We start from the raw sequence: 24,878 nt of genomic DNA, 5'->3' as shown, positions 1-24,878 counted from the left end.
TGCCTGCTATTCCGGCGTGTTTTCCCCACTATTCTGGCGCACTGGTATGAAGAATTAAAATTTGACCGTTTCCTCTTTTCCTGGAAAATATTCTAATGACTGTGTTTGATGACATGTCTGATTGTGTGTCTCAGGCATAACTGGTCTTTTATGAACACGCAGGATTTTAATGTTGCTGCCTTTGTCAAGAATAATAGCGCTATTCATGAAAACAGATGAATTCAGAAAAAAATGGGGCCTGAATATCGAAATGAAGTTGAACAGTAGGTTTTTATAGGGTCCTTAAAATGAAATGCATTTCGGAGGGCTGCAGAGGAAGCCGGGCTGGTCCCAGGCCTCCCGGGGCCTTACTTCTGCTCCCACCGCCAGCCGGCCAGATGGGCCTGTTTTATCGACACGGAACTGTGTCGAGAGGAAAAGAGTCAAAGGCACTTTACTGGGGAAAATGGGTCCCCTGTCAGGTGTCTCGGACTTTGCTGGGGCAATACGGGAGGCGGGGCCTGGGGGTCACCACAGCGTCACCTGCAAACAGCTGACCCACGAGCTTCCTTCCGGGAGGCGGGGGTGAACATTTTATACACAGAACCTTGACCCCGAGCACCGCCTGCCTACAACTCTGAGTCTCGGCAGGCAGAGCTCCGGACGCCTCACGTGACGGCCCGTTGTCTTCTCCCTAAGCAGTGGCCGGGAAGGTATCCGCGTCCTGCCGCCGACTGGCTTCTCAGAAGGTCACTTCCCAGGTGGTGGCATGTGCCTGCCCTGGACGTTCGCCTGGGCTCCTGCACGGGTTCTGTCACACAATCCCAGGGGTGCTGGATCCTGGCAGGGGTCAGCAGTGACTTTTCTGGGGGCCAAGGGCAACCGAGGGGACCCAGACCCGACCTGTGTCTCTCGGTGACGTACATCGGGCGCTTCCATATGCTGTCCATCCAGGACCGTACCGTCCGCTCGCGGCGCATGCGTGCGAACTTTCTCACTGGGTGATAACGCAGCCCCGGAGCTTTTGATTTCGTAGACCTGGATGCGACATGGGCACTGTGAGCTGACCATTGCAGATCCCAGGTCTGGGGCAGAAGATGCTGCTCTGTGATTTGGAATCATAAAAATAACATTTAAAAGAGGGTGTCCCAACCAAAAAGAGCTGGTGGGGGCCCCCAGCTGTTGGGCAGTGGAGCCAAGCATGCCAGACAGGCCCGGACAGTGGTCCAGCTACATCGGTCCTGGCCGGGAGCCGGCCACCGGCCCCATGCCAGGAGGACAGCAGGCGGGAGTGCCAGGGCAGGCAGCTGAAGGGGAAGTGGATCGCGGTCGGGAGGCAAACCCGTTTACGGCAGTCAGAGTGGTTCACCTCAGAATTCTCCAGGCGTGAGAGGCAAGCCCTGGTGCTTGCACAGCCAAGGCTATTGACATTCTGCACCGAGCCACACCCTCCGGGTCCTAGACCCCTCCCGCCCCCATGTGACTGACCACCGTGGGCCTCTAACACCAGCGCTGCTGTGTGTTTGAGAGAATTTGAAATGCTTGTGTTCCAGAAAGTTCCTGTGCTTTGCCGTGTGCTTCCGTGTCCCCAAGACATTTTTCAGGACAGCTCAGGATAAAGCAAACACTTCAACTGTTAAAAATAAAGCTTTGGTGCTCACACACGTGAGTTTGTGAGTCAACGTGGCCGACTCGACGAAAGCACTTGGAAAGTCAGCGGCAGGATACCAGCACCTTAGAAGTGACTGTTCTTGCTGCTTTGCTGTGTAGGGAAGCCGACCACATGGTTTTACTTCAGAACCACAGGCAAAAAGACGTCCAGACGGGCCATCTACCACTGTAAGGGCTGGGTTTTGTTCTTTTAATTAATTAGCCAACATACAGTACGTCATTAGTTTCAGATGTAGTCTAAGGGCTGTCTGTGGCTCACGTATATCCGAAGCTAATTTTTAAGTTAGATCTTTTCATGAACCCTTATTGAATCAACTCTGTACACATTTTTAAGTTTATAAACACTTCGCTCGTTGATTCTAATAATTAGAGAAAAAAGAATGTTTCAGAATTTAAGGGAGGAAAGAATATTCAGGCAGTGAAGGCGGGACACATAGTCCCCAGGAGGGACTCCAGCTGAGAGCCTCGGGAAGGCGCCAGCGGGCACCTGTTAGCATGAGCTGGTGGAGGCGGGGGCTGGAGGGCGGTGGTGTGTGTGGTGGAGAGGCAGGGGCTGGAGGGCGGTGGTGTGTGTGCGCGCGTGAGAGAGGGCGGCCGGGGAGGGCCTGAGAACACAGCTGCTGAGACAAGGCGCTCGTACGCGAAGACCAGCGAGGAGGCGTGAAGGGCTGGCGTGGGTTGGTCAGAGGTTTCCCCAGGGAGGGGCTGCCTGAACCGTGGATGGCAAGGACAGGCCTCTGCTCAGAAGCCAAAGCTGAGACCAGGGGGTGGCCCGTCTGAATGGTGAGGGGCAGGTGCCGAGTAGCCAAGGACACCCACGCACTTGCCGGTGCAGAGAGGAGTGATTTGCCTTCCTGCCCGCTAGCCTGACGGCCACGAGACGAAGACAGCCTTGTGTTTGCTCTCCCCTGAAGTCAAGAGCCAAGGAGACATCTGGTGGCCTCCCCGTCCTTCCCCAGGGATGGCCCAGCCAGCAAGGAGCCCCAGGCTGCCATGTGCTAGCTGGGACATCACGCTGTGCTTTGAGGGAGAACTTAGGTTTTCTTGTTTAGGGCTTTGTTTTGTTATTTTAAATATCTGCAAGACAGTTTTTGGAAGAGTGCATGCCCCATCAAAGGAAGAAAATGGGGTCGGCCTCTAGGCAGCGACACGGGCCTGGCCAGATGAGTCTTGCACAGACCATAGCCGAGGCCTGCCACCCTCCTTCCCTGACGCGGCTGGTGGACACCACGCGGCCGCTTCTCACCCGCCTTTTCTTTGCAGGAGCATCCAGGGGGCACAAAGACAGCTCAGAGACTGCTGTTCAAGTGGGTCAGAGATTGGGGATTTTTTTCTTCTACTTTTCTGCAGAGAATCATTGTTTACAGAAAAGAGGACCATATTCAGTCACCAGAGGGGGACGCAGGAGAGGCAGCCTGTTACCACGCTGACGGGCCTGGCGAGGCTTCCCGGAGGAGGAGGGCGTCTAAATGTAGTCAGGCACTCCAGGGGGTAGCATGGTACTGCTTAATTGTGGGGAGTTTCCTGAGGTCTGGGGAGCGTCCAGGGTCCTCATGAGACACACAGGCAGGACCGGGCCCCCTGCGCCTGGAGGCTCGCGCAGCTACTCCAGACCGTGCAGGAGGGAAGCCGCCGGCCCTCAGTGTCCTGCAGCATCACACCATACGCTGAAGACTCGGAAACAAAAAGTGCAGTCCTGAGTGGGTCTGCAGTCAAACAAGGCTGGGGCACATGGAGTGAATACGTGCCCGTCAGCCGTTTCCCGTTCTGGGAGTTTGAGTCTTGGACTTGGTGCCATAACAGGTGCTCAGTAGACCAGGTAGAAGGACATCGTGGGGGCCCTCGGGGTGTGCTGCCCCAGGTTACCTGAGGTCGGGTGGTCTGCAGCATTTGAAAGCATTCCAGAAACGGAGCACCGACGTACGGTGAGGCCGTGCGGGTTGGTGACACATCGGATCTCTTTGCTTTGGTGGGAACTCGACTGACTCGGTCCGGAGCACTGGCGCTCTTGATGCGTCTGTCTGGTGGTCGTTGTGCCGTAAGCACAGCTCGAGTCCTCGGGGTGGCTGAAAAGGGAACACGGGGCATAAACGGCCACCATGGTTTAATGTCGGAGAACCTCTATTCCGAGGCCAGTGCCGCAGCCGTCCAGCCTGAAGACATGACTCTGCCCAACCCCAGATCCCCCCAGGGCCCTCCTGTACGCCGCCTTCCGAATCCAGCAAATCAACCCTGTCCAAAGACGTGAAAGAAAGAGCAGAGATAAAGAGGAATGAGACATGGGGTCGCGGTCAGCGCCATGACTCTGCCGCTGGACGTCCAGGTCTGCGCCCCTCCCCCCAGCCCTCATCATGGCGTCACTGTCTGAGTTCCGTGAGCGGCATCTTCGGGGGGGACGGTCCAGGGGCCTACGAGTCCCGTCCCGTGAGCGCATTCTGGGAGAACGCGGCGCACGCCTGGAATCATGAGTCTGTTTTGAAGTCCAAGAATTGTCAATGAGCAGAGAATCTTTAAAAGAGTGTCAGGGTCACGCTGCCCTTGACTGTGAAGCGTGTCGAGGCAAACTCCAGCCTCCGCTTCCAGGCCGGTGGGGGTGCACGCAGCGCCGCGCCTCCCGCGCCCCCCGCCATCATCTCCAGGCCTGCCTCTTGCTGTGCTCTGCTCAGTGACCTTAGGGGCACCCCTGGATGGGACTTCAAAGGGCCGCATCCCTTCCTGAACCTGGGAGACGTTTATGGGCGGCTATCGGGGAGAGCAGCGTGGTCTACTAAGGGCAAAGACTTGGGGAGCCGGTGGGGGGAAGGGCTGCCCCCTGCATGGGGCCTGACTGTTGACGGTCAGTGCGGGAGCCCGAGCTCCCAGCAGCCCCTCCCTCCCGAGGGCGGCGTGTTGGCGGAAGGAAGCTCTGAAACCTGACAACACGGGGAGGAAGCACAGCTCTCTGCTTCGCGTGTGTTTGCCGGGAGGGAAACCCTGGCGCGCTGGGCCTCCGGCTCGGACCCAGACTCCATGATGCCTGCCTCCCTCTGCCCTCCACCCCCACCCGAGGCTCTGTATCCCTGACTCCCGCCCACCGCCCCCGGGGGCAGGGAGGTGTCTGTCGAGGGTCCGGTCCCTGTGAAGGTGGGCACGGGACAGACTCCAGAGAGCCTCAGCCCACATGGGCAGCCCACATTGGCACGGGTAAGGGCCTGGAAATGTGCTTGAAATCAGTGAGGCAAGTTCATTCAAACAGTGCAGATAAGCAATCGAAATTCAAGCGAAGAACATGATAATTTGGGTAAGAATCAATTCCCACTTGTTCAGGCTCCTTGGTGTGTATCACATCATAGCTTGTGTCGTGTTGTTAAATGTTCACTGTGGAGCCCGGTGAGGTGGGGGCCGGCCTGCTCACCTCTGGGCCCCGGTGCCTGCGTGTGTGACGGTGGCTGGCTCTGGCAGACGTGCCAGGGGGTGTGCCCGTCCGCTGATGAAAGCCGCTGGGCAGCTCACCCTCCAAGCAGCGGGCCAGAGTGCTCGACGCGGGCCGGTGGGGACGGTGACCTCGCCCGCGTGTCGGAGCGGACCCCTTCCTTCTCCGGAGGTGCTTGTCCGTTATCAGTCTGTCCTGGCTTCCAGGTCCGAACCCCTGCCATAGTCCTGACACTTCCTGGCCTTTGTTGGCCCGTGGCACGAACTCTGTTTTGAAAGGACAGGAGCATAATGAAAGCGGATATGGAAGAAGGGCCAGATGACATCACTGAAAGTATTTGAGGAAGTCCACTCTTTTCGGTGTTTACAATCTCAGCATGTTCGTTGTTTGTAATCTGATAAGCGCACTTTTGATACTTTGGGGGAATGACAAGCCTTAAGGCTCAGACAGAATTCATGAATTTTTATCTTAGTCTCATAGCAACGGAAAGAGAATAGGAGGTCTTGGCTTGAGTCCCAAGTGACCTTGACTCAGGGGTTGACCTTGGGTACAACATTCAGCAGAGATGCTTAAATCGTGCCGATGCCACTAGTCACTGGGTTTAAAAAAAAAAAAAAAAAAGAATTCCATTATTAAAAATGAATTAGCATACTGAAGTTTCCCTCTCAAAATCTTAACAACTCAGAAATCGGTAGTACGCAAAAGCATCGCCTTTCAAGGTTAACTCCATAAGCTTGTTATAGGGCAGCCTCCTAGGCGTGCTTGTAGAACAAAAACCATAAAACTCTCAAATGTCTCCATAAACGGCAGTCCCCTGCGCGGTGGAAATGTTGACGCTAGCTCGGTCCCTGGCACCTGAACCGTGAGTGCGGAGAGCTCTGGGCGAGACAAAAGAAAGGTCTAGAGCAGGACTACCAAACCCTTCCCGCCTCACGCCGGCGCCGTGGCTCGGTTCATTCCACGGGTTCATCTCATTTCCTCCCGACAACGACCCCGACAGGCAGGGATGGTGGATTCTACCCAGTTTGCAAATGAGGAGACCAGTGGACTTGTGGGGTAGGGATGACTCCCAGGCGAGCCCCGAGCCCTGGTCTGCCCCTCCAGACAGGGCACCATGGAGAGCAGCTCCCGGTGTGACACGTCCCGGACAGACACCCCTGACCGAAGGCCAGGAACGGGCCCGCAGCCCCCAGAGGCCCGGGGAGACCCGTCCTCCGCAGACGCTCCAGAGGCAGCGTAAAGGGTTGGATAAATGATCTTCGTCCCCCAAGGCGGGTATGACAGGACCGGCCCCTCGTCCTAAAAGTGTGCGGGCTGATTCCAATGTTGCCTCTCTGTGGAGAGAAGCTCCAAGAGTTGGTGTGAACCCGGTCCCGGGGAAAGGACCGTCTGGTCCGTCAGTACTGTGGCCGCTGTGGTGTGTGCTCCCCGAGTGCGCAGCACAGAACCCGAGAATGAGAAGCCCAGTAGCCGGCGGAGGGGCCGTGAGAAGCGTGGATGGGAAGGTCACGTTCAGAGTAGCCGAGCGGAGGCGTGTCCCCGGGGACCACCTGCACACAGATGACTGAGCGCTGGCCCCCGGTCTGCAGCCTGGACTCCGAGATGGGAGCTGGTTCACAGACTGTGTCCCGGCGCAAGGAGAAAATGGCCGGCTCGCAGCCGGGACCCTAAATCCCGAAGGAGCAAAGAACGTAAAACCTTCTAAAAGCTGCCCGGCAGGATGAAGCTGGCTGGGTGTGCACAGGAGAAGCAGCTGAACAGAAATGCAGAGATTCTACCCCAGAAGCCAGCCGGCAGGTACCTAAAGTGATGGGGCTTCTGGTGCAGCCTCTCCGCCGGCCCCAGAGCCCCTGGGATTTGACTCAGCTGGCTGTCAGGTTTGCAGAGGTGAGGCTCTCGGGTCTGGACTCAAGCCCGCCCAGGCAGACTGCTGGTATTCCTCGTGCGCCAACACAAACCCGTACCGCCCTTGCCCAGGCCAGTCCTCGCCAAACCCAAACAGAACTCTTATTGTGTCATACAAGAGCATTGCTAAGTCCCTCTCACTCACATAGGTTCATCTTGGAATCCCCCCACTGCTCGCACGCGGGCGGGTTTAGAGCAAGCTCTCCCCGAGCATCCTCTTCTGGAATGAATAGCTTCAAGAGACGCAGCCACTCCGCTTCTGGAGAACAATGTTAAATATTCCCTCCCGACTCCTGCGCCGGCACGAACAGCGTACGTGCCGGGGCTCGTTCGTGCCAGAGAGTGCCAAGATCTGACACGCTGCTGGAATAAATAAAGCGGAGTCAGGCAGTGTGTGAGGTAACGCGTAGCCCGAGTGATGTCTCCGGCCGTCTCCGGCTCGAGAGCAGGGCGCGCGCAGAGTCACAGTTTGCACGTATCGAGGCCGTTTATTCAAAATTGAACACCAGCAACTTCCCTGCGCGTGCACCATACCGCGCGTGCACCGTGCTGCTGCCGCACCTTCCCAGCGGGAAGTACACAGGCAGCCTCTCGAGCAAGAGTTGAAGGCTCCCGATGGACTGCCCTCCCCAAGCCGGAGAACCGTATCCCTCGGGCTGTAAAGAAGACGGAGTGACAGAGCCTTCATCAAAACGTCTTCAACGTGGCCGATGTTGTCTTTGTTTGGGGAGGACGATGCTGATGGCCTGGGCAGCGAGTGAGAGAAGGCTGAAGCGCCGTCTGTTGGGCCGACTGCACTTTCTGGAACTCGGCCCGGCTGCGAGACCATCGCCACGTGACAGGAGAGTGGCGTCGGTGTGGGTGAAGCTCCGTGAGCTCACAGGCCGGGCAACAGCCTAGCTGGAGGCAGAGTGGATCAACAGTGGCCACGGCGAGCTGTCGAAGAGTTCCACTCTGTCCCGGAGGCCCACGCGGTGGCCTTCTCTCCCTGGGCTCGGTGGGGTCGCACGCCTCCCCCGGAGCTCCTGCTGTGTCCCTCTTCCCCGTGTCGGCCACGCAGCCCTTGTTCTGGCCCCTGAGCGGTCTTACCACTTCCCTCCGTCCTCGTCTGTCAGATGACCGCCTCCGCTGTGCCGTAAGACCAAGGACTACAGTTGTAGCAATTCTTTACTTACTGGGAATTTTACGCGTTTGTTCGGCTGTGCTGTTATTTTTACTGGGATTAGGACTCCTTTAGGAGTGCTCCGGTTACAGCGTTGGGCAGGTTTTGCGTAGTCTGCCTCTAGCACTCTTTTTTCCCTATAGATCTTATTGCTTTGGTGTGCGATTTTGCAGAAGGTGAGGGTTTTCAGGACTCGTCCTATGTGGTGTTCCAGCAGAAATGCCCGCACTTAAAGACAACGCGTAGGGACAAGATGTGAAATCAACACACGTTTGACCTGGCCATTCCCGAGGGCGAGCGGCTATTGTGTTGGAGTGTTTGGGCGGGTCTCAGCTGGGTGGATGGGGAAGGCAAGGCAGGAGGAGAACATTCCAGGCTGAAGGCACAGCCTATACAGAGGTACGTTCCGTGTGGAGGGGGCACCCAGAGGTGTTCACTTTCGGTGCATTTAAAATCCTTAACATTCCACTCATGGGAAAGTATTTGATTAAGCTCTCGGTTGGAGTTGAAAATAGACCTTGAAAGCCCAGGAACTGTGGACGGACAGGAACAGGACTCAGACTGGCAGGTGTCAGAGAAGCAAGGCGTGCCGGTCCAGAGAAGCAGCGGGGTGTGGGGACCAGGGGAGTGTAAACACGGAGCGTATTGTGTCTCGTGAACAGAGCCCGATGTGGGCTCCGGCTACGGGGCTAACACCAAAAAGACACGATTGCCCCCTAGCCAGGTGCTTGACCTAACTGTGTCCGCCCAAAACTCATGTTGAAATTGTAACCCGGAAGGTGAGGATACTCGGAGGTGGGTCTCTGGGAGACGGAGAGCGCAGCCCCCGTGACGGGATTAGTACCCTCATTAAGGGGCCCCCAGAGGTCTCTCTCCCTCTACCTGCCCCATGTGAGGACACGACATGGAGATGCTGTTTGTACCCGGCGTCTGGGCAGCTTAGTCGGCGGGGCGGCTGCCTTGGGCTCAGAGCGTGATCTCAGGGTCATGGGATTGAGTCCTGCCTCGGACTCCTTGCTCAGTGGAGAGTCTGCTTCTCCCTCTGCCCTCACTCGTGCTCCCCCCACAAAAAAGTAATTAAGATCCCAAAAAAGAAGAAAAGGAAGAAGCTCTCTATGAATCAGGTGCAGCCCTCCCCGGAGGCACTGGCACCCTGATCCTGGATTTCCTGATCCTGATCCTGGGGCAGATGTCTGCTGTCCAGAAGCCCCTGGGAGTCTACCGTCTCTCCTGGACGCAGCCAAACAGACTGAGACCCCAGGCACCAGTGGTGACCGAAAACAGGAATGGTGGCCGTCTCCATGAAGGATGGAGAGATGGAGGGGGTGGAGGGGGAGCGGCTTCCAGAGCTGGTCTACGGACAGGCCCACCGAGGACGTCTGGTCAGCAGCAGGTGGCCCCGCGTGGAAGCCTCCAGCGTCCGACCTCCTCCCCGCGTGCGCTCAGGGCCAGCAGCTCCAGCTCCCGTGCGCGTCCGCTCTCACTCTGCGCTCCGCGTGGCAGCTCGATGTCACGACATCGAGAAGAGGGGCTCTGGCGGGGAGGAGCAGACCGCCTCCCAGGGAGAGCCCCACCCAGCGAGGCACACCCCACCCGGGGCCCGCCCCTGCAGCGTCCTGGCCTTCGTGGGCCTCCTCGCGGTGGCCAAGGAGCTGTCCCAGGAGAGGGAGAGGGACTGGGAAAGAGGCACTTTTATGGAGAACTCGACGAGCTGTTTCAGAGGCTTGGAAGGAAAACTCACTCTCCTCTGATGCTCGGGAGACCGTTTCGTTTGTAACCAAGACCTGGGGACCCCGGGAGGGAAAGGACCTGGATCAGCCTTTGGAGTCGAGTACATAAGCTCCGACTTAAAACCGATCCACAGACGCGTGGAAATTGCCAAGAGAATCCGTCTTCCCCCGTCTCGGTTGCTCAGAGCGTGCGGCCGTGGGGTGGCGGGCGGCAGCGGGTGTGGTGGGAACGATGCACAGACTCCCGGAAGCCCACCGCAGTCCGACCTCAGGGGTACCAGAACTCGAGCAATCAGGGTGGTAGGTGACGCCCAGAAACTCAAGGCGAACCATGGAGCCCCCCGACAGCGCCCCCGTAGCCGCATGGCCGCAGCGCACCTGCCCGCCTCCGACGACAGCGGCCGCCACGTCCCTGGGCCTGCCCTGTCCAGGTGACTCAAGATGAGACGCCGCACAGTTGGCACCCAGACCTCATGCTGGCTCTCCAGAAAGGACGCGGCGGGAGACACAGGAGGGGTGCCTCTGGCTAGAGCACGTGCCCCCCGCGCCCGCGTCCACACCTGCGCTGGCCCCGATGTTTGGCAGAGTGTGTGGGAGGCAGCCTGCTTCCTCGGGCAGACTCCGCTCCCCACCCCGGTGGGGGAGTGGGGGAGCAGAGGGGAGGCCAGGGCCCAGGCCTGTGGCAGGAGCTGCCACGCCCACCTCTTCTGGGCGCCGGGAAAGCGGCCCGTCCTCACCTGCAGGCAGGGCCACCCACGCTCTGAGATCATCCCCAGCCTCCAGTCTCGGCTGGTGTTTCTCCGGAAGCTCTGGCTGCTCCAGCCTCCAGCCTTGGCGGGGTTTTAGCCCTCCTTCCTGGGCTGGGGCCCCGTGCCAGCGAGCCCGGCCTGCACCCGGCGGCACCGACCCTGGGGGCCGGCCATGTGGAGGGCTCCGTCAGGTGTGTCCTGGCACAACCCCGCCGGCAGAACGGGGAAGGCCCCGTGCTCGTTTGGTGCAGACCCGGCCCGAGCTGCCTTCCTGCATCCTATGCTCGGCCTCATCGCCGCCCACTTCCCGGACGCTCGGTGGCCCATCCCGGGGGCTCCTCGTCCCTGACGTGGGCACGTCGCCGGCCCGCCCGCCAGCCGTGTGGCCTCCTTTCAGTGTCGTCAGCGCTGGTGACATAACCCAGGGAGCCTCTGGCCTCGGCCCCCAGCCTCCTGCACTCCTGTGCCCGCCAGTGGCTTGCCCCGTCTTGCCGGGCTCCTGCACTGGGGGCCTCCTAGCCCGTCCTGCGGGTCAGCACCCCACGCCCAGCATGGCAGCGCGGCTGTGGCCGGCCGTCCTGCCAACAGCAACTCTGCTGGGAAAACACCCCTAGACCTCGCGCTCCCGGAGCAGAAGGAGAGGGTAGAGATGTTGGCCTGCCGCTGCTCATAAAATCATAGAGGTATGCAAGGATCGGGTCACGTGGCCGGTTGCCGAGGGCCCGCCCGGTGACGTCTGCCGGGCAGGAGTGCCAGCAGCAGTGACGCCGTCCCGCAGGTATGCACCTGGCCGCGCTGCGCGAACACCGTCGCCGAGCCCAGCGTCTGTCCTTTGAACTCGCGCTCGCGGTGCCCCTGCCTATCCCTCCGTTCCCCAAACTCCCGGCCCCGTGAGGACAGGCGGGGACTCGGGCACGACGGCTGCGAAGCCCATTGTCGTTGGTAGGAACGTCCTGAGGTTGTTCCCTCCAGAGGGGCCCACGTGTGTGCCCAGTGGTCGTTTCGCTGCTGGTACCTGGTGACGCCGTCAGGACCCTGCTCGAGGCCCATCTATCGTGGGCGCCTCTAAATGCTTTCAACAAGGGAAGCTGAGCTGGCCACGTTTCCCACCCGGTTTATAGGGACGAGGGCTTTGTTCTGTGTGGAGTGGCCCTGGTCTGCGTTTCCTCTGCCATATGCTTTGTCTCGCTAATACCATGTTGGAATTATTTCCTTAATTTCTAAAGCTGCGTGTACGGAAATGGCTTATATTTCCTGTTTTGATAAACTAATAGAATTTTTCTGGGAACTTTGTTCCCAAGTTGGCTTTCTTCTTTGTCGGCTTCTTTTTTGGACTAAAAGGATAATTCTAAAAAGTCAGGCTTGACTGGACTTGTGACAAAGACAAAGACTTGTATAGATTTTTTTACCTTAAATATGAAAGATGAGTACTTTTTTGCAATAAGGGATGTCTGTCTTCTGTGTCTGTTAGAATGGGTTATTCAGTATCTCCCGTGCAGGAAGCTGGGGTTGGATGCTGGGGCCAGTCCAATGGTAAAAGATCTGTAAATTCCCTACAGAGACTTGCTCTTTTTGGCTGGAGGTATATTGGCTTAGAGAGACTTTCTTGGACAAGAAGTTTCTTGGAACATGCAGAGGACAAAATATTCTTTGTTTTAGGACAAATGAGTTTTGTTTCTTGCATTTTCATATAAATTTGGTTAATACTCATTTCTTATGTGCGGTCCGTGAACAATGCTGAGCATTTTTTTTCTTTCATTTGTGAAGATTGTATCAACTGTAAACGGTCCTCACACCCGCAGAAAGCGGGGCCCAGGACCACGGAGTCGCTCCCTTAATCGACGTGGACGGTTCCCTCTGGTAACTCACAGGAAGAGCTTGTCGTAGAGTCTAAGTCTTTTGTGTGTTTCGTTTTCTGGCATGCAAGTTGTTATTTAAACCTATTTTTAAATGTCCTGAATATGAGGACAAGTCTGCTGCTGGGAGAAGCGAGAAAGGCGGTTTTCTCCGTGTTTGGAAGGGGCCAGTCCTCAGACACCTACAGACGAGTTTGGCCCGGGCGGCGGCCAAGAGCCTTTCCTCTCTGCCTGATGCTATGCGATACCCGCCGGGGGCAGCGGGAGCCTCGCTCCCCCGGTGCCAGCGGATCGCTCACATACGAGGCGTGGCCAGCAGCGCGGGGGACCGGATGTTCCCTAATCTCCCAGCTGCTCCAGCCTGTGTCCCCTCGACTCGATGGGTTCCATTTATAGACGGCAGACCGGTCTCTGCCTGCAGCCGGGGAGCCAGTGGCCCGGGGCAGAAAATTCTCTGCTTGAACCTGATACATGCCTGTTCAGGGAGCTGGAAACTGGCTTGTTTTAGAAGCTTCCACGACCTCTGTTCTCCCAGAGACAAAAGTCGCCGAGGGATGTAGGTCACGCATGTAGGGTGGTTCGGGTGCATCTGGGATGAACTGAATGTCCATGCAAATACATGTATTTCTATTAAATCTTTCCAGGGGGAATGATGCCAAGATTCACATAAAGTACGAGGGAAAGAATCCCATGTAAAAAGCTGGCACCTCCCCCCACCAAAATCTGTTGCTCAAAGGTTTCCACTTTGACCCTGGAAACAGTCTCTCTTGCATTCTGCTTGAGTAGAATAACCAGGGTTTCTAGAAAATATATCTATGCATTGACGTTGCCAATTGACTCTTAGACGATCGGGGTCATTCTTACTGCCTAGAATTTCTAATTAGTTCAGCAGTGCCGGCTACCGACTCGGGGCAGGGGAGAATTCAGACAAGAACTGCCTAAAAGGGTGTTCTGAAGACAGACAAGAGGACCGAAGTGTTTTTGGCACCGCGACTGATGAGAAGCTCGGCGACTGAGCCCTCAGTGCCCAGAGCCTCCCCACACGGACCGCAGGGGGCACGGGGTGTCTGGGGGCCAGCGCTGTCCCCAGACAGCACGCTGGGTCCTCTCGAGGCGCGGAGGGCACGGGATCGTGGGGAGTATACTTTCTCCTCCGCTGAAGGAGGCAGCGTCCAGGAAGCCACAGCAACGTGCGTGCGCGGAGAGCCTGTTCGAAAGCGTGTCCTGATGCAGGAAGTCGAAGGTGGGGCCTGCATCCCTAAGTTGCGCCTGGCGGCCCGGGCACTGCGCCCACGCGCCATGCAGGGCGGGTCCAGGTCCCGGCAGGACAGCAGCGTCGCGAGCTGAGAGGGAGTGCCTCTCAGACGTGCATCTGTCTGCCCCGCCCCCTCCCAGCGCACCGGGGACACTGTGTCCAGACACAGCCCGTTCAGAGTCCCGCTCGCTGTCTTCCCTGCAAGCTCTCCCCACGCCACCTCTCCCTTGCCAATATGGCTTTTGTTCTGATTCATTGTTTAGCAAGAGGCACCCACTTCTCTCCCTGGTACGGCTCAGAGGCATTCCTGGTCTACCATGCTTCTTGTGTTTCAGCCGTTTTCTGTCTAATTTCCCAAAACTTAGAATTCACACTTACTTTTCAGAACAATTCCTGTTGGGTCCACAACGCTTGGTAAGACGTCCAGCACTTAACGGCGATGGCAGAATTCCCACCCGTGGCCCTGTGTCTGCACCGGCTCTCCCCAGCCTGGAGAGGGCCACTGAGTCCAGGGGTGGGGGGGCTCCGGCCAATGTAGCCCCCAGGATAAGGGCCCCCAGGGACCTCGGTGCAATGTTCAGCAGTTGCTGAGGAATTAATGATTGTGTCCCGAAGTCAGACTCCTTCCGCAGCTGGGAAGCTGCATCCGCAGGTCGAAGCAGTTCCACATCTTGGTAGCAATGAGGCGGCTCTCGTTGAGCAAGGGGGACGGAAGGTGCCCCATGACTGGCCTGGCCTGGACCATAAAGCCACAATGGCTGACATGGAGTCTGGCCAGAATTTGGGGGATCTGGCACCAGAGGGGCATCCTGGGGTGCCTCTGAAGACTAGGTTCAAATTCACTCCAGTCCAAGATGCCCTCGATTCCCCGATGGTGGTGACTACCTGGAGGCCTGGCCTTCCTCGGCCTGGACACTGGCAGCCTCCGTCCCCTGGGCTGGAGCAGTGAGGGCCTTGGGTGGGAGGGCAGGGAGGTGCGTCTCTGTGGGGGAGGCCAGTAAGGGGTAGCAACGGAGCGCAGGACGGCCCGAGGGGGAGGCCCTGGCTGAGTCAGTTCTCTCCATGACCCGCCCGACTCTTCCTCTCTTCCCACGTCTCCTTCGTGGCGCTTGCCGTAATCGAAAGCGTGTGGGCTTCCGTGCTCATTTGCTCGGTTTTCTTGTCCACCTGCGTACAGTCTGTTCCCGGCGTTGCACCCGCGGCCCAGCACAGTGCTCGGCCCAGAGTAAACATTCGGTGGAGAAGGAAGGAAGGAACGAATCAGCGAATTTGCAAGGGGAGGAGGGGGCATACGGTCTCCGAGAACCCTGGGGCTGTCGCATTTGATAGAACTGGGGAGCCAGGAGCCCCCGCACAGGCGCAGCTGAGGGAAAGGCTCCCCCTGACCACTCCGAGCGGGAAGCACACGGCACAGGCTCCTCCGTCCTTCTGGAGCCTGAGAGGCAGCAGTTCCTGCGGGAGTGCGAGGACACAGGGCCACGTGTGTGTTGGGTTCGGGCGTGCTCAGGGCGGGTGCACTGAGCACTTGGTGCAGACCCTCCCCGGCATCGGTCTCATTTGGCCATGAGTCCTGCTCCGCCCGGGGATGAGGGACATGCCCTGCGCTCAATCGGGCGGTTGCCGCGTGGCTGTGACAGGGACACCTTCCACACCTCAGACTGGGTCTGGGGGAGCCTCCGGCCCTGGTGCTCAGCACCGTGGCCTCCGTGGGGCGTTGGGATGGTGAGTGCAGTGACTGGTGCTGCTGCAGGGGGCATGGGGAGAGCAGGGGGCAGGGGTGTTGTTCTAGAGAATGGTACTGACGGGAATTCAGACTTGACGTGAGGAACTGGTGGAGAATTCAGCCGGCGCTCCTGAGGAGTCCTGGAGTTGCAGACGGACTGCAAGCCGTCCTAGAGACGTGGACGTTAAAGGCCTAGACCCAGGCCAGCTTGTCGTCTTCGAGGGGAGTGTGCAGTGGGAGGAAACTGGTCATCTTTACTAGGGAGTTGACCAGAAGGCTCAAGGTTCGTCTCTGGTTGTGTTCAGCAACAAAATCCAGGGGAGACCCGAGGGCTTAGGGCAAGGGCGGTGGTTGCTGGGGTCTTTTAGTATTCTGTTCTGGGGATGCAGACAGAGGACCCCACAGAGAGGTTCACATACCCACATTCAAGGTCTTCAGGAGGGCATTCGTATCTCGAGAACGTTCCGGAGCTCACGTCCCATCAGGGGAATACCGAGGCTCAGGTCTGAGATTTGCTCAGTCTCTAAGAGACGTCTGGAACACATGCTCTGTCTGCCCTAATAAAGTAAATACTTGTGTTCATCCTGGAGATCTGGCATTCCAGGCCGTGGGGCTTAGAGCTCTTGTAGATGTCGGAATCCACAGGACTCCCTCTGTAGGCGTGCGAGATGTCAGATGCTGATGGGAAAATACACACACACACACTCACACACACACACACACACTCACTCCACACCCCATCACACGCACATACACCATATCACACACAGACATGCATGCACAGGGTTGGGATCTCCATAATGGAAATCGGCTGTGGCTTGTAGACGCAGGCCTGCCTCACCTCCTGAGACTGGGGCCCCGAGCCATGGCACTTGGTCGAGGAAGGGCCAAGGTTGGGATTTATCAAACGTGTGAGTCCCAGCTCCAAAAGCGAAACAACACTGTTAGATTTTAAGTACGTTACAAAGAATTCATTTCTATAACTAAGTCCACTGCATATCCTAAGCCTAGGACAGAAAGTCTGTTAGATCGATTGAAAGTCATTTCAACCAATGGTTTATATCCAGGGACTTGGCAAGTGCCCTTAAAATCAAAATTAAAAATAGCCTCCGAAACACCAGATGGAGAATGTGAGTTTTTGCTTTCCCCTGTAGTCCTTAGGCTGAGGAGTCCCCCTGCCCTTTCCAGACAACTGGCAAATGAATTACTGTGTGAACCAGGGACACCTGCCAAGCCCCCTGCTCGCTTCCCAGTTGTACGTACTACAGAGCGTAAATGTGGCTGTCCACCTAGAGTCCCCCTTCAGCGTTCAGGGTAATCCGCAAAACCGACAGCCTCGCGTGGGGCTGGATTTATAAAAACCAGTTATTCAGAACGGTGGGATTTTAAAAAGCGCCCCACGATAGATAAACATCGAAGCGTGAAAAAATCGGGAAATACCGAGAAACGTATTGTGAGGGTGAGAAAGGACTGTAAATGTGTTTATTTTTACCCTGTGGAACTCAGACGGTCCAGGAAAGGGATTTATCGTCTCTACAGAAAGAACAGGGAGTGGTTGCGTGGTCTTAGGTAAACCGTGGCCAGAGTCCCTGTGTGCCTGTCCAAGGCTGCACGTGCAGGAAGGTGAGCAGGCGTCGCCGAGGGGGCAGCCGACGCCGCGACCCTGGGCGCGTGGACAGCAGAGCCATGCCAGGAGCGGGGAGGATTCTAGCTGACGCATTAGCACGAGAAACAGACAGAAAGCTGACCAGAGGGAGTCCCCGAGTGACCATCCTGCTTAGTCATTGAGACCCAACTTAGAAGAGAATGGGACAGATGTGGCGAAATGCACTTTTGTGCCGAGCTGGCACGGTCTGTCGCTGGGGAGTGCTGCTTGCGCGGGGAGGTCTGGCTCAGCGCACACCGGAAGCTGACCATGGCCGGTGTCCTTGAGCTCCCCCAAGCTGGGCAGGGTCTGCCAGGCTGGCCGAGGGTGACAAGGGTGACGAGGCAGACAGGGGTTCTGTCGTGCAGTCAGGGGAGATAGGGCCAGTCAGGCAGGGGAGAGAAGAGGGCCGATCTGATCGCCACTTCCTGCCCTATCTCGTGCTCTCGCCGTCTGAAAGGGAGATCTCCTGATCCGAAGTCCAAGGCCATCCTGTACCTCAAATACTGAGATCAAGGGCAAGCAAGCATGGCCTTGGAACCGTTGGGATTGTCCAGGCAGAGAACTCCCTCCTTCAGCCCCTGCTTCAGTGAAGATCCGCCCAGTAAAGACTCGGGAAAGCCTCTTCCCTCCGTCCCTGCCTCCTGCAAACCGCCGGGTCTCACAGAGGGAGGGAAAGGGGTGTCCTCTGCCGGCGCCGCCTGGGATGCCCAGAGCCCCTGCGGCGGGGGGGAGGGTTTGTGAACATTCCGGCGTGTTTGCAAGGTCCTCCTCCCCCTCGGAAGCCCCTTTCCCTTTAGCTGCCCCGGCTCCGTGTTGTAGGATTGGGACTCAGTCCTGCTCACCTTGAACCCCCGCCTTGGGGCTGCCTCCCCCACAGCCCCAGAGCATGAAGGGCCGCCTCCTACATGGAGGAGTACTTGACACAGGGTGTCCTCGTGGGCTCCCCTCACACGGGATCCCTGGATCCGGGGAACACTCCCCCCAACTCTCCAGGCCTAGGACGTAGCTTGCCGTCCTGTATGGAGCGGACGCCTCTAAAGGGCATTTTGACCATAGAAGGTGCGACACCTAGAGTGACCTTGATGTAAACTCTGGACCCCGGTGATGCCACTCTGCTGGGGGACATTGGTAGTGGGGACAACTGCTTTGGGTGGGGAACTAGGGGGTGCACAGGGACTCTCTGTACCCTTGGCTCCGGGCCCAGAGCTGCCCTAAAAATCAAAGCCTACGCGTGTCGAATGGAGAGCTGGCCACTGGAGTTGGACGTGCTCTCAGCGGACGAGGCCCCGCCTGTCGTTTTGGACAGCGTTTGGGATAACACGGGCTTTGTGCTTCCTCTGCAGGGCGTGAAGAAGTTTGACGTGCCGTGCGGAGGGAGAGACTGCAGCGGGGGCTGCCAGTGCTACCCCGAGAAGGGAGGACGGGTAAGTCCCAGCGTCGCGGACACCAGACTCTTCCGTAGCCTTCCGTCCGAGACACTGGTGCCTTCAGGCACCTGACTCAGTCAGTCCACGCTTTCCTGAGAAATTCAACGCAGACTGGTTCTTCTCTTTCAGAACAAACAGTAACATAATGCAAAGTTTAGTCAGTGTATACAGGTTCCAAGTGAAGAATGGTCACTTCTTACGCATTTCTTGTTCGTTGTTACAAATAGATACATACATATGATGCAACTGTGTTTTATACCATGATTTTATACATAAACAAATGTTCTGTAAAAATATTATGTAAAGAAAGCATAATTGGGTTGGGTCTACCCCGCAGTGTAGACATCCCGACTGGAGGGCATGAGCCTCCTGCCATATAGAAAATCAGTCTCACTTTCAGAATTCGTCTGCTCGCCCCCGCAATGTCCTTTATGTAGCGAATTTGATCCGGTTAAGTGGGAGAGAAAGCTCAGCCCCCATCTCCGCCAGGACACCCGGCAGCACCTGAATTATGGTCTAATACTGGGTTTAATGTGTCCAAAGTGACAGGCTTTCCTGTTGCCGGTGAAGCTGATGTCTGGGTCTTGGCATTACTGGTTTTAAACAGATAGTATTTGTGTTTCTCCATTTAAGCCCATTTTCACGTGGGGAGCAGTGTTTTGTTTTATGACAGTCTTTTGAGTCTTCGTGCCTTGGGACCGCGCTTCCCTGGGGCACTCCTGCCCGTCCAGGGTCCCGGGACGGGTTGGGAGAGGCGGTTGGGAGGTGTTGCCTGTGCCCCCTGCCTCTGTCACATCAGAAAGTACAGCACCGCATGGGGGTTCCAAGTGCGCCCCACCACCCCGAGCCCTGTGGTCGGTGTTTGCGGTTCCTGTTCCCTCCGCCCAGGAGGAGGACGTGTCTCCGTGGAGCTTGGCCTCTGTGCTGGGCGTGACGTCACACGCCATCTCCTACCTAAGTCCCCTCCAGAAGCCAAATTAGACTGTGGGCTAAGGAACCCCTTTACAGACGTGTCGGTCTTCCTTCTCACATGTGAATGACCAACCATCCTTTCCAAGCTGAAGATCACGCGTGAGGAGGCTTCGGTCCCTACATCCTGGGTCCTTCCAGAACCGCAGTCCTGGGGACACCTGTTGGCTGTTGATGTCATCTAGGTTCCCCTGCCTGGAAGGGGGGCATTATGCTCTAAGAATTGCTAATTGAAGATTGTGCATCAGCATTTCTTAAGGGTTGAGTGTTTTTTAAATATATGGAAGCCATTTGGTGAGATTTAATATCCTCCTGGGGGTCCCTTGGTATAGACTTCCCCAGTGATGTTTCTGGGGCAGGGATGACAATGGCTCACTGCGGGGCTCTCCCCTCCCCGAGCCCCGGGCAGCCTGGCCTTGTATGGGAAAGAGGAAGACAAACGAGTGGTTTACGAATGTCTGTGGGACTCGTTGAGTGGGCGGGAAGTCGGCTCCAGAGAGCCTCTGCGTTCCTCTCCGTGGGATCAGCCAAACAGAACCCAAACAGAGCACGAGGTTCCTGGGTCTATTCTGTTTCACTTTTTCATGATTGTTTAATGCAGAACTGATCTATGAGCATTTCCCATGATGGTTTTATGCGAATTTTGTTCTTCTGTAAAGATGGTTCGTTCTATTATTTTGTTTCGATCAAGGGTAATTAGCATACGGTGTTGTGTTAGTTTGGGGTCTGCAGATTTAACGATTCAACAACTGTGTGCATTCCTCTGTGCTCATCAAGAGCAGCGAGCCTTCAGTCCCCTTTATCTGCCGCCTCCCTCCCCACCCCCTTCTCTGGCAACCCGCAGTTTGTTCTCGGTATTTAAGAGTCTGGTTTTTGTTTATCTTTTTTCTTCTTTGTTTGTTCATTTTATTTCTTAATTTCCACATATGAGTGAGATCGTATGGTATCTGTCTTCCTCCAGCTGACTTATGGCCCTTAGCGATTTATTTTATTTTAATAGATGACACCATCTACATAGTTCCGTACTCTTACAATGCCAGGGGTCTTCTCGGAGCAGTTATTAGGAGGGAGGACTTCTGAGGGTCCCTAGGTCTTCCTGATTCAGTAAGTTTGCTTTGAGCTCTGTTTCCCTTTGGCCGTCACAAACACAGTTTGGCCTAAGACCGTTTGTCTACCTTGCCTAGTAAAGTAGATAATGGCCACCTCCCGGTGAATGTGGTTAACACGAGAAATCCAGAGCTCCAGACGGGTTTGACTTGCCTCTCCTTCAGCCGGTAGTGATGACATGAAGCCGAGATGTGGCGGCTGGCTGCGTGGTTGGTTCGGGGACAGAGCCGCATGCTGGCCCCCTTGGGGGCCGCGCCTGTGGGATCCCGCAGGTGCAGCGTGCAGAAAGCAGGCCCCTCTATGCTTGCCTCTCTCCACACTGCCCAGCACCCTAAGCTGCCCTCGGCCTTGCAGCCCTGAGTTGGGGTGTCTTAGCAATCAGACCCTGGGACCCGGGTGCGCCATACTGGGTGTCCATCACCAAGATGGTAGAAATGCTGACAGCAAGTGGTAAGGCAAGGGCTCCGGAGGACGAGAAACGACACCGCATATCCTCGCATTACTGGGACTATCTGCTGCTAGGACCCTTGGGTCGCCTTCATCCGAATGCTCATTAAGACACGGTATCCGTCTCAGTTCCTCAAGCCCAGTCTCTGTACGTTAAACATCTGTGAATTCACAGATTTACCCAGATGTGTTCCTGTACACCGCACAGCTATTTCCGTCCTGACTCTTGGACTGATAATATTTTTTAAAAGTAAAGTCATGCATAAAAATAGCAGCTGGGCAGATTCTGCCATCCGAGAGCTGCGTGCAGTGCTCATTCTTTCCCACAGCGTCCCCCAGGGCCCCTCGCCGTGGGTTTTCCCCACGGAGCTTCTGGAACAGGGATGACAATGGCTCAGTGCGGAGCTCTCTGCTCCCCGAGCCCTGGGCAGCCCGGCCTTATATGGACACGGGGTAGAGTTCACTGGCTCGTCACCATGGTAACAGCCGACATCAGAAACTGTGTGTTACTGAGTAACTTTTGGACTCAGAGCAGAAATCACAAATGCACTATGGATTCCGACTCCCAGTGAATTCTCCTGTCACAGGATGAGTCAGCTCCGTGCGAAGCGTCTTCACCAGCCCTCAGTGGTGGGTGGTGGGTGGCGGCAGGGGCACGGCTGTCTCTCCCGGACGGAGCCATCCTGCCTGTGCGCCCGCGGCTCCAGCAGCCGGGCTGCGAAGGGCAGGGGCCGGGGCCCCGCTGGGTGAGCCGCCTCACTCCCCGGCCAGAACTGGAAGGCACCGAGGATGTTCTAGACCCCGTTCCCAGGGGAGGGAAGAAGGACACCAGCACGGGCATGAATGACCTGCTGCGGTTCTGTCCCAGGCAAGACTCAAGTTCTCAGACACTCTGGATGAGCTCTTCTCCCAGTGCTTGCCTTCCGCCTCCCGTATGAAGGAGGTTCCCCGGGGTCGGGGGCGAGAGCACGGGCAAGATGAAAGAGGTCTGGCCCTCTTTCCTCAAGTTACGACTCCCTGGCCGGTTCTCCAGCCTTCTCTTCTGCTGCTCAGGGAGTCAACATAACTTTAAGAAATGAACGAATACGGGGCCCCTGGGTGGCTCGGTCGGTTGGACATCGGACTCTTGGTTTCAGCCAAGGCCATGATCTCGGGGTCATGAGATCGAGGCCAGCGTCAGGCTCTGCAGTCAGTGGGGAGGCTGCTTGGGGGTCTCTCGCTCCCTCCCGCCATGTGCACGCACGTACTCTCTCTCTAAAATAAATAACCTTTTTTTTTTAAAAGAAAGAAATGAATCAATACTTGAATGACGTTAAAAGCTCTGCATTTAAAATAACCTATTGTGTATACATTGTGGTAATTAAAACTCGTAAGTCCTAATTCGCAATATTCCACAAGGTGATAGGCACAAAGGAAGTCAGCCTCCTAACTTCTCAGACTTCCCGCCGCCAGCAGTCCTACGGTCACAGCACCAGACAGCAGTGTGGCCCCTGACCTGTCTCTGTTTTACTCTTTCTTTCCTTATACATTTTATACTTTCCCTTCCTCTGTGGAGGTGGAAACCCGTGGATGGACAGTATCCGAGTTCATTTCTGTTGCAGAACTTCTGGGGAGCAGAGTGATGCTGCAGGTCACTCCAAGGTCAGTAGCACAGAAAGCGTAAGGAGGGTAGGCGAGGCGTCTGGTTCGACAAACGGAGACATCTTTGCCTTTGCTCATTAACGTACCTGAAAGGTCGTGACACTCTCAGGTTTTTCAAACTGAAGTCAGTGTTAATTCCTTGTTTCCATCCCTTAGACAGGTTCACATCCCCCAACCCTTTGGCTTCGACTGTCCACTCGGGACAGGCAGGTTATTCTAGCTTTTTAATGCTTCAAACTTCCCAGGACACCTGTTGCCCTGGGCAGTCAGATATTTTAGACAGTGGTAAAACCAGACACTGTTTAAGCCCAAATGGTGAGGAATTGTTGGGATGGTCATGCTTTAGTGGGAGAGAGAGAACCCACGGCTCTGACTCTGTGCCGGCCCCCACGTGAGTGTTTGGGCGTCTTCCACATCACTCAGCGCTCAGCCAGCCACGCTCGCCCCCGGGGGCCTGACAGACACCCCCCCCACCGTGGGCCACAGGACAGAGACAAGTGTCTCCCGGGCGAGGTGGTCACAGCCCCCGACAAACCGGGTGTAGCTGTGGTGTTCTTTTGTGCAGCCGAGAGTTTCCCACAGTCTGTGGGTCCCTGGACTTGAGTCAAAGTATGAGTAAATAATTCTTAACCTCACAAGATTCCTTAAATTCAACAACGTAAATCAAACCAAGAGAAACCACAGAGACGCGTGAGGGGGCGTGGGGAGAGCGGACAGAGGACTCGGGGAGGTGGGTGGGGGCAGGTGGTGGGCACGCGGGAAGGCTCACGGTGTTTGGCACTTGGGGTCGGCTCAGAGGGGCAGCGGCCAAGAGACAAAAGAAAGAAGCCGAGACCTGGCCCCTGGGGAGAGCAGCCCAGGGCCACGAAGACGCATGCGGTCGGCAAGGTCTTCTCCCTGCGGCGAGTGGCAGTCTTGCTCCTGAGTGAACCTTCTACCCTGTGTCGCCAACATAGCCGCAGCCTGCCGTGCGAATAGCCAGGATTTCACAATAAAATGGAAATGGCTGCGTACAATTTGAGAGCTGGGAAGAGCACCGCAGCGCCACGGGGAGCCTCCGTTCGTGGTCCCCACTTGCCGCAGGTTTCCATGGCAGCGCAGGGTGCCGTCCGTCATCTGAAGACCCTCGCCCGTGGGGTTAGGAGCATCGGGGCTGCCGTGGCAGATGCGTTCTCGTGGCGCACTCGGAACCCTTCACAGAAGCCACGTCCAGTATTTCGTGCGCTGTCCCAGCCCAAAAAGGACAACTCGGAAAGAGCGCAGACGTCACCTGCGTGCTGGGCTTAGCATCTGTCCGCTGCCCACACACCCTCTCATCCGCTCTCAGTGTCCTGTGGTTGTTCTTAGTGTGCGCTGGAGACAGGTGCTGGCTCCGGCTCCTCCTGTCCCGCGGTGGCTGCACAACTCGCCTGCATGGTTGGTCTCTGCAGGGAGGGTGGTAGTCCAGCAGGTGTAGACAGCATCTGCTTAACTTGCCAATTACACGTAGTGATGCACTTTTCATGATTTCTGGTAATTTATGGAGGGGGGAGGGGCAGAGGGAGAAGGACAAGCAGACTCTGCGCTGAGCACAGCACCCGACGCGGGACTCAGCCCCCGGCCCTGAGATCATGACCTGAGCTGCAACCGAGCATTGGACGCTCAACTGACAGGGCCACCCTGTGCCCCAGGGACGTGCTTTTAAGGAAACCCCAGCTTCCTTTTAGCCGTGGAAGCTTCCAGGCCTGTAGCACTCCAGTAGGCCTCATGCACCATCTGCAAACCAGGCACTTGTCTAACAAAGGGGGTGCACGAGTGAACGGGGGTGCTCTGAGAGCCCGGGGAAAGGGAGATGCTAGTGGGAGGTGAGGTCCAAGAGGAGGGGTCAGGGACAGCGAGGTTGTGTCCGAGTCCAGGGAGGTAAGAAGCCGTTGGGGAGACATCGTTGGAGAAGGCAAGTGACTTAGAGCTCGAGTCACAGAGCTCTTCATGTGCGGACGATGGTGAGGTTCCTGTTTCCGTGATCCTTCCACTGGGGTCTAGGTCTAGTCAAAGAAAACGCCGGGAAACTTACACACGGCCATAGCTGGCCTCGAGAATTTGAAAACAAGCGTATCCATTTGACGCACGGTGATTACATCCACCACCCGTTGACTCCGGCTCGCACCAGCCGTATGGAAGTGAACAAAGCCGTCCGTATCCCTAATCCTTTAGACCT

General features: G+C 56.7%; 1 protein-coding gene across 2 annotated transcripts in view; it reads left to right on the top strand.

Moving 5' to 3' along the window:
• COL4A2 (collagen type IV alpha 2 chain) overlaps positions 1 to 24,878 on the top strand; it is a 154,905-nt gene that overhangs the window by 25,619 nt on the left and 104,408 nt on the right. For both annotated transcript variants that reach the window (XM_032315040.1, XM_032315041.1), the window contains exon 4: positions 18,434 to 18,514. In XM_032315040.1, coding sequence (XP_032170931.1) covers positions 18,434 to 18,514 — 81 coding nt within the window. The remainder of the gene's footprint in view (positions 1 to 18,433; positions 18,515 to 24,878) is intronic.

The sequence above is a fragment of the Mustela erminea genome, chromosome 15 (genome assembly GCF_009829155.1).
Source record: "Mustela erminea isolate mMusErm1 chromosome 15, mMusErm1.Pri, whole genome shotgun sequence".
Classification (NCBI taxonomy): domain Eukaryota; kingdom Metazoa; phylum Chordata; class Mammalia; order Carnivora; family Mustelidae; genus Mustela; species Mustela erminea.
This window is presented reverse-complemented; position numbering and strand designations above follow the sequence as displayed.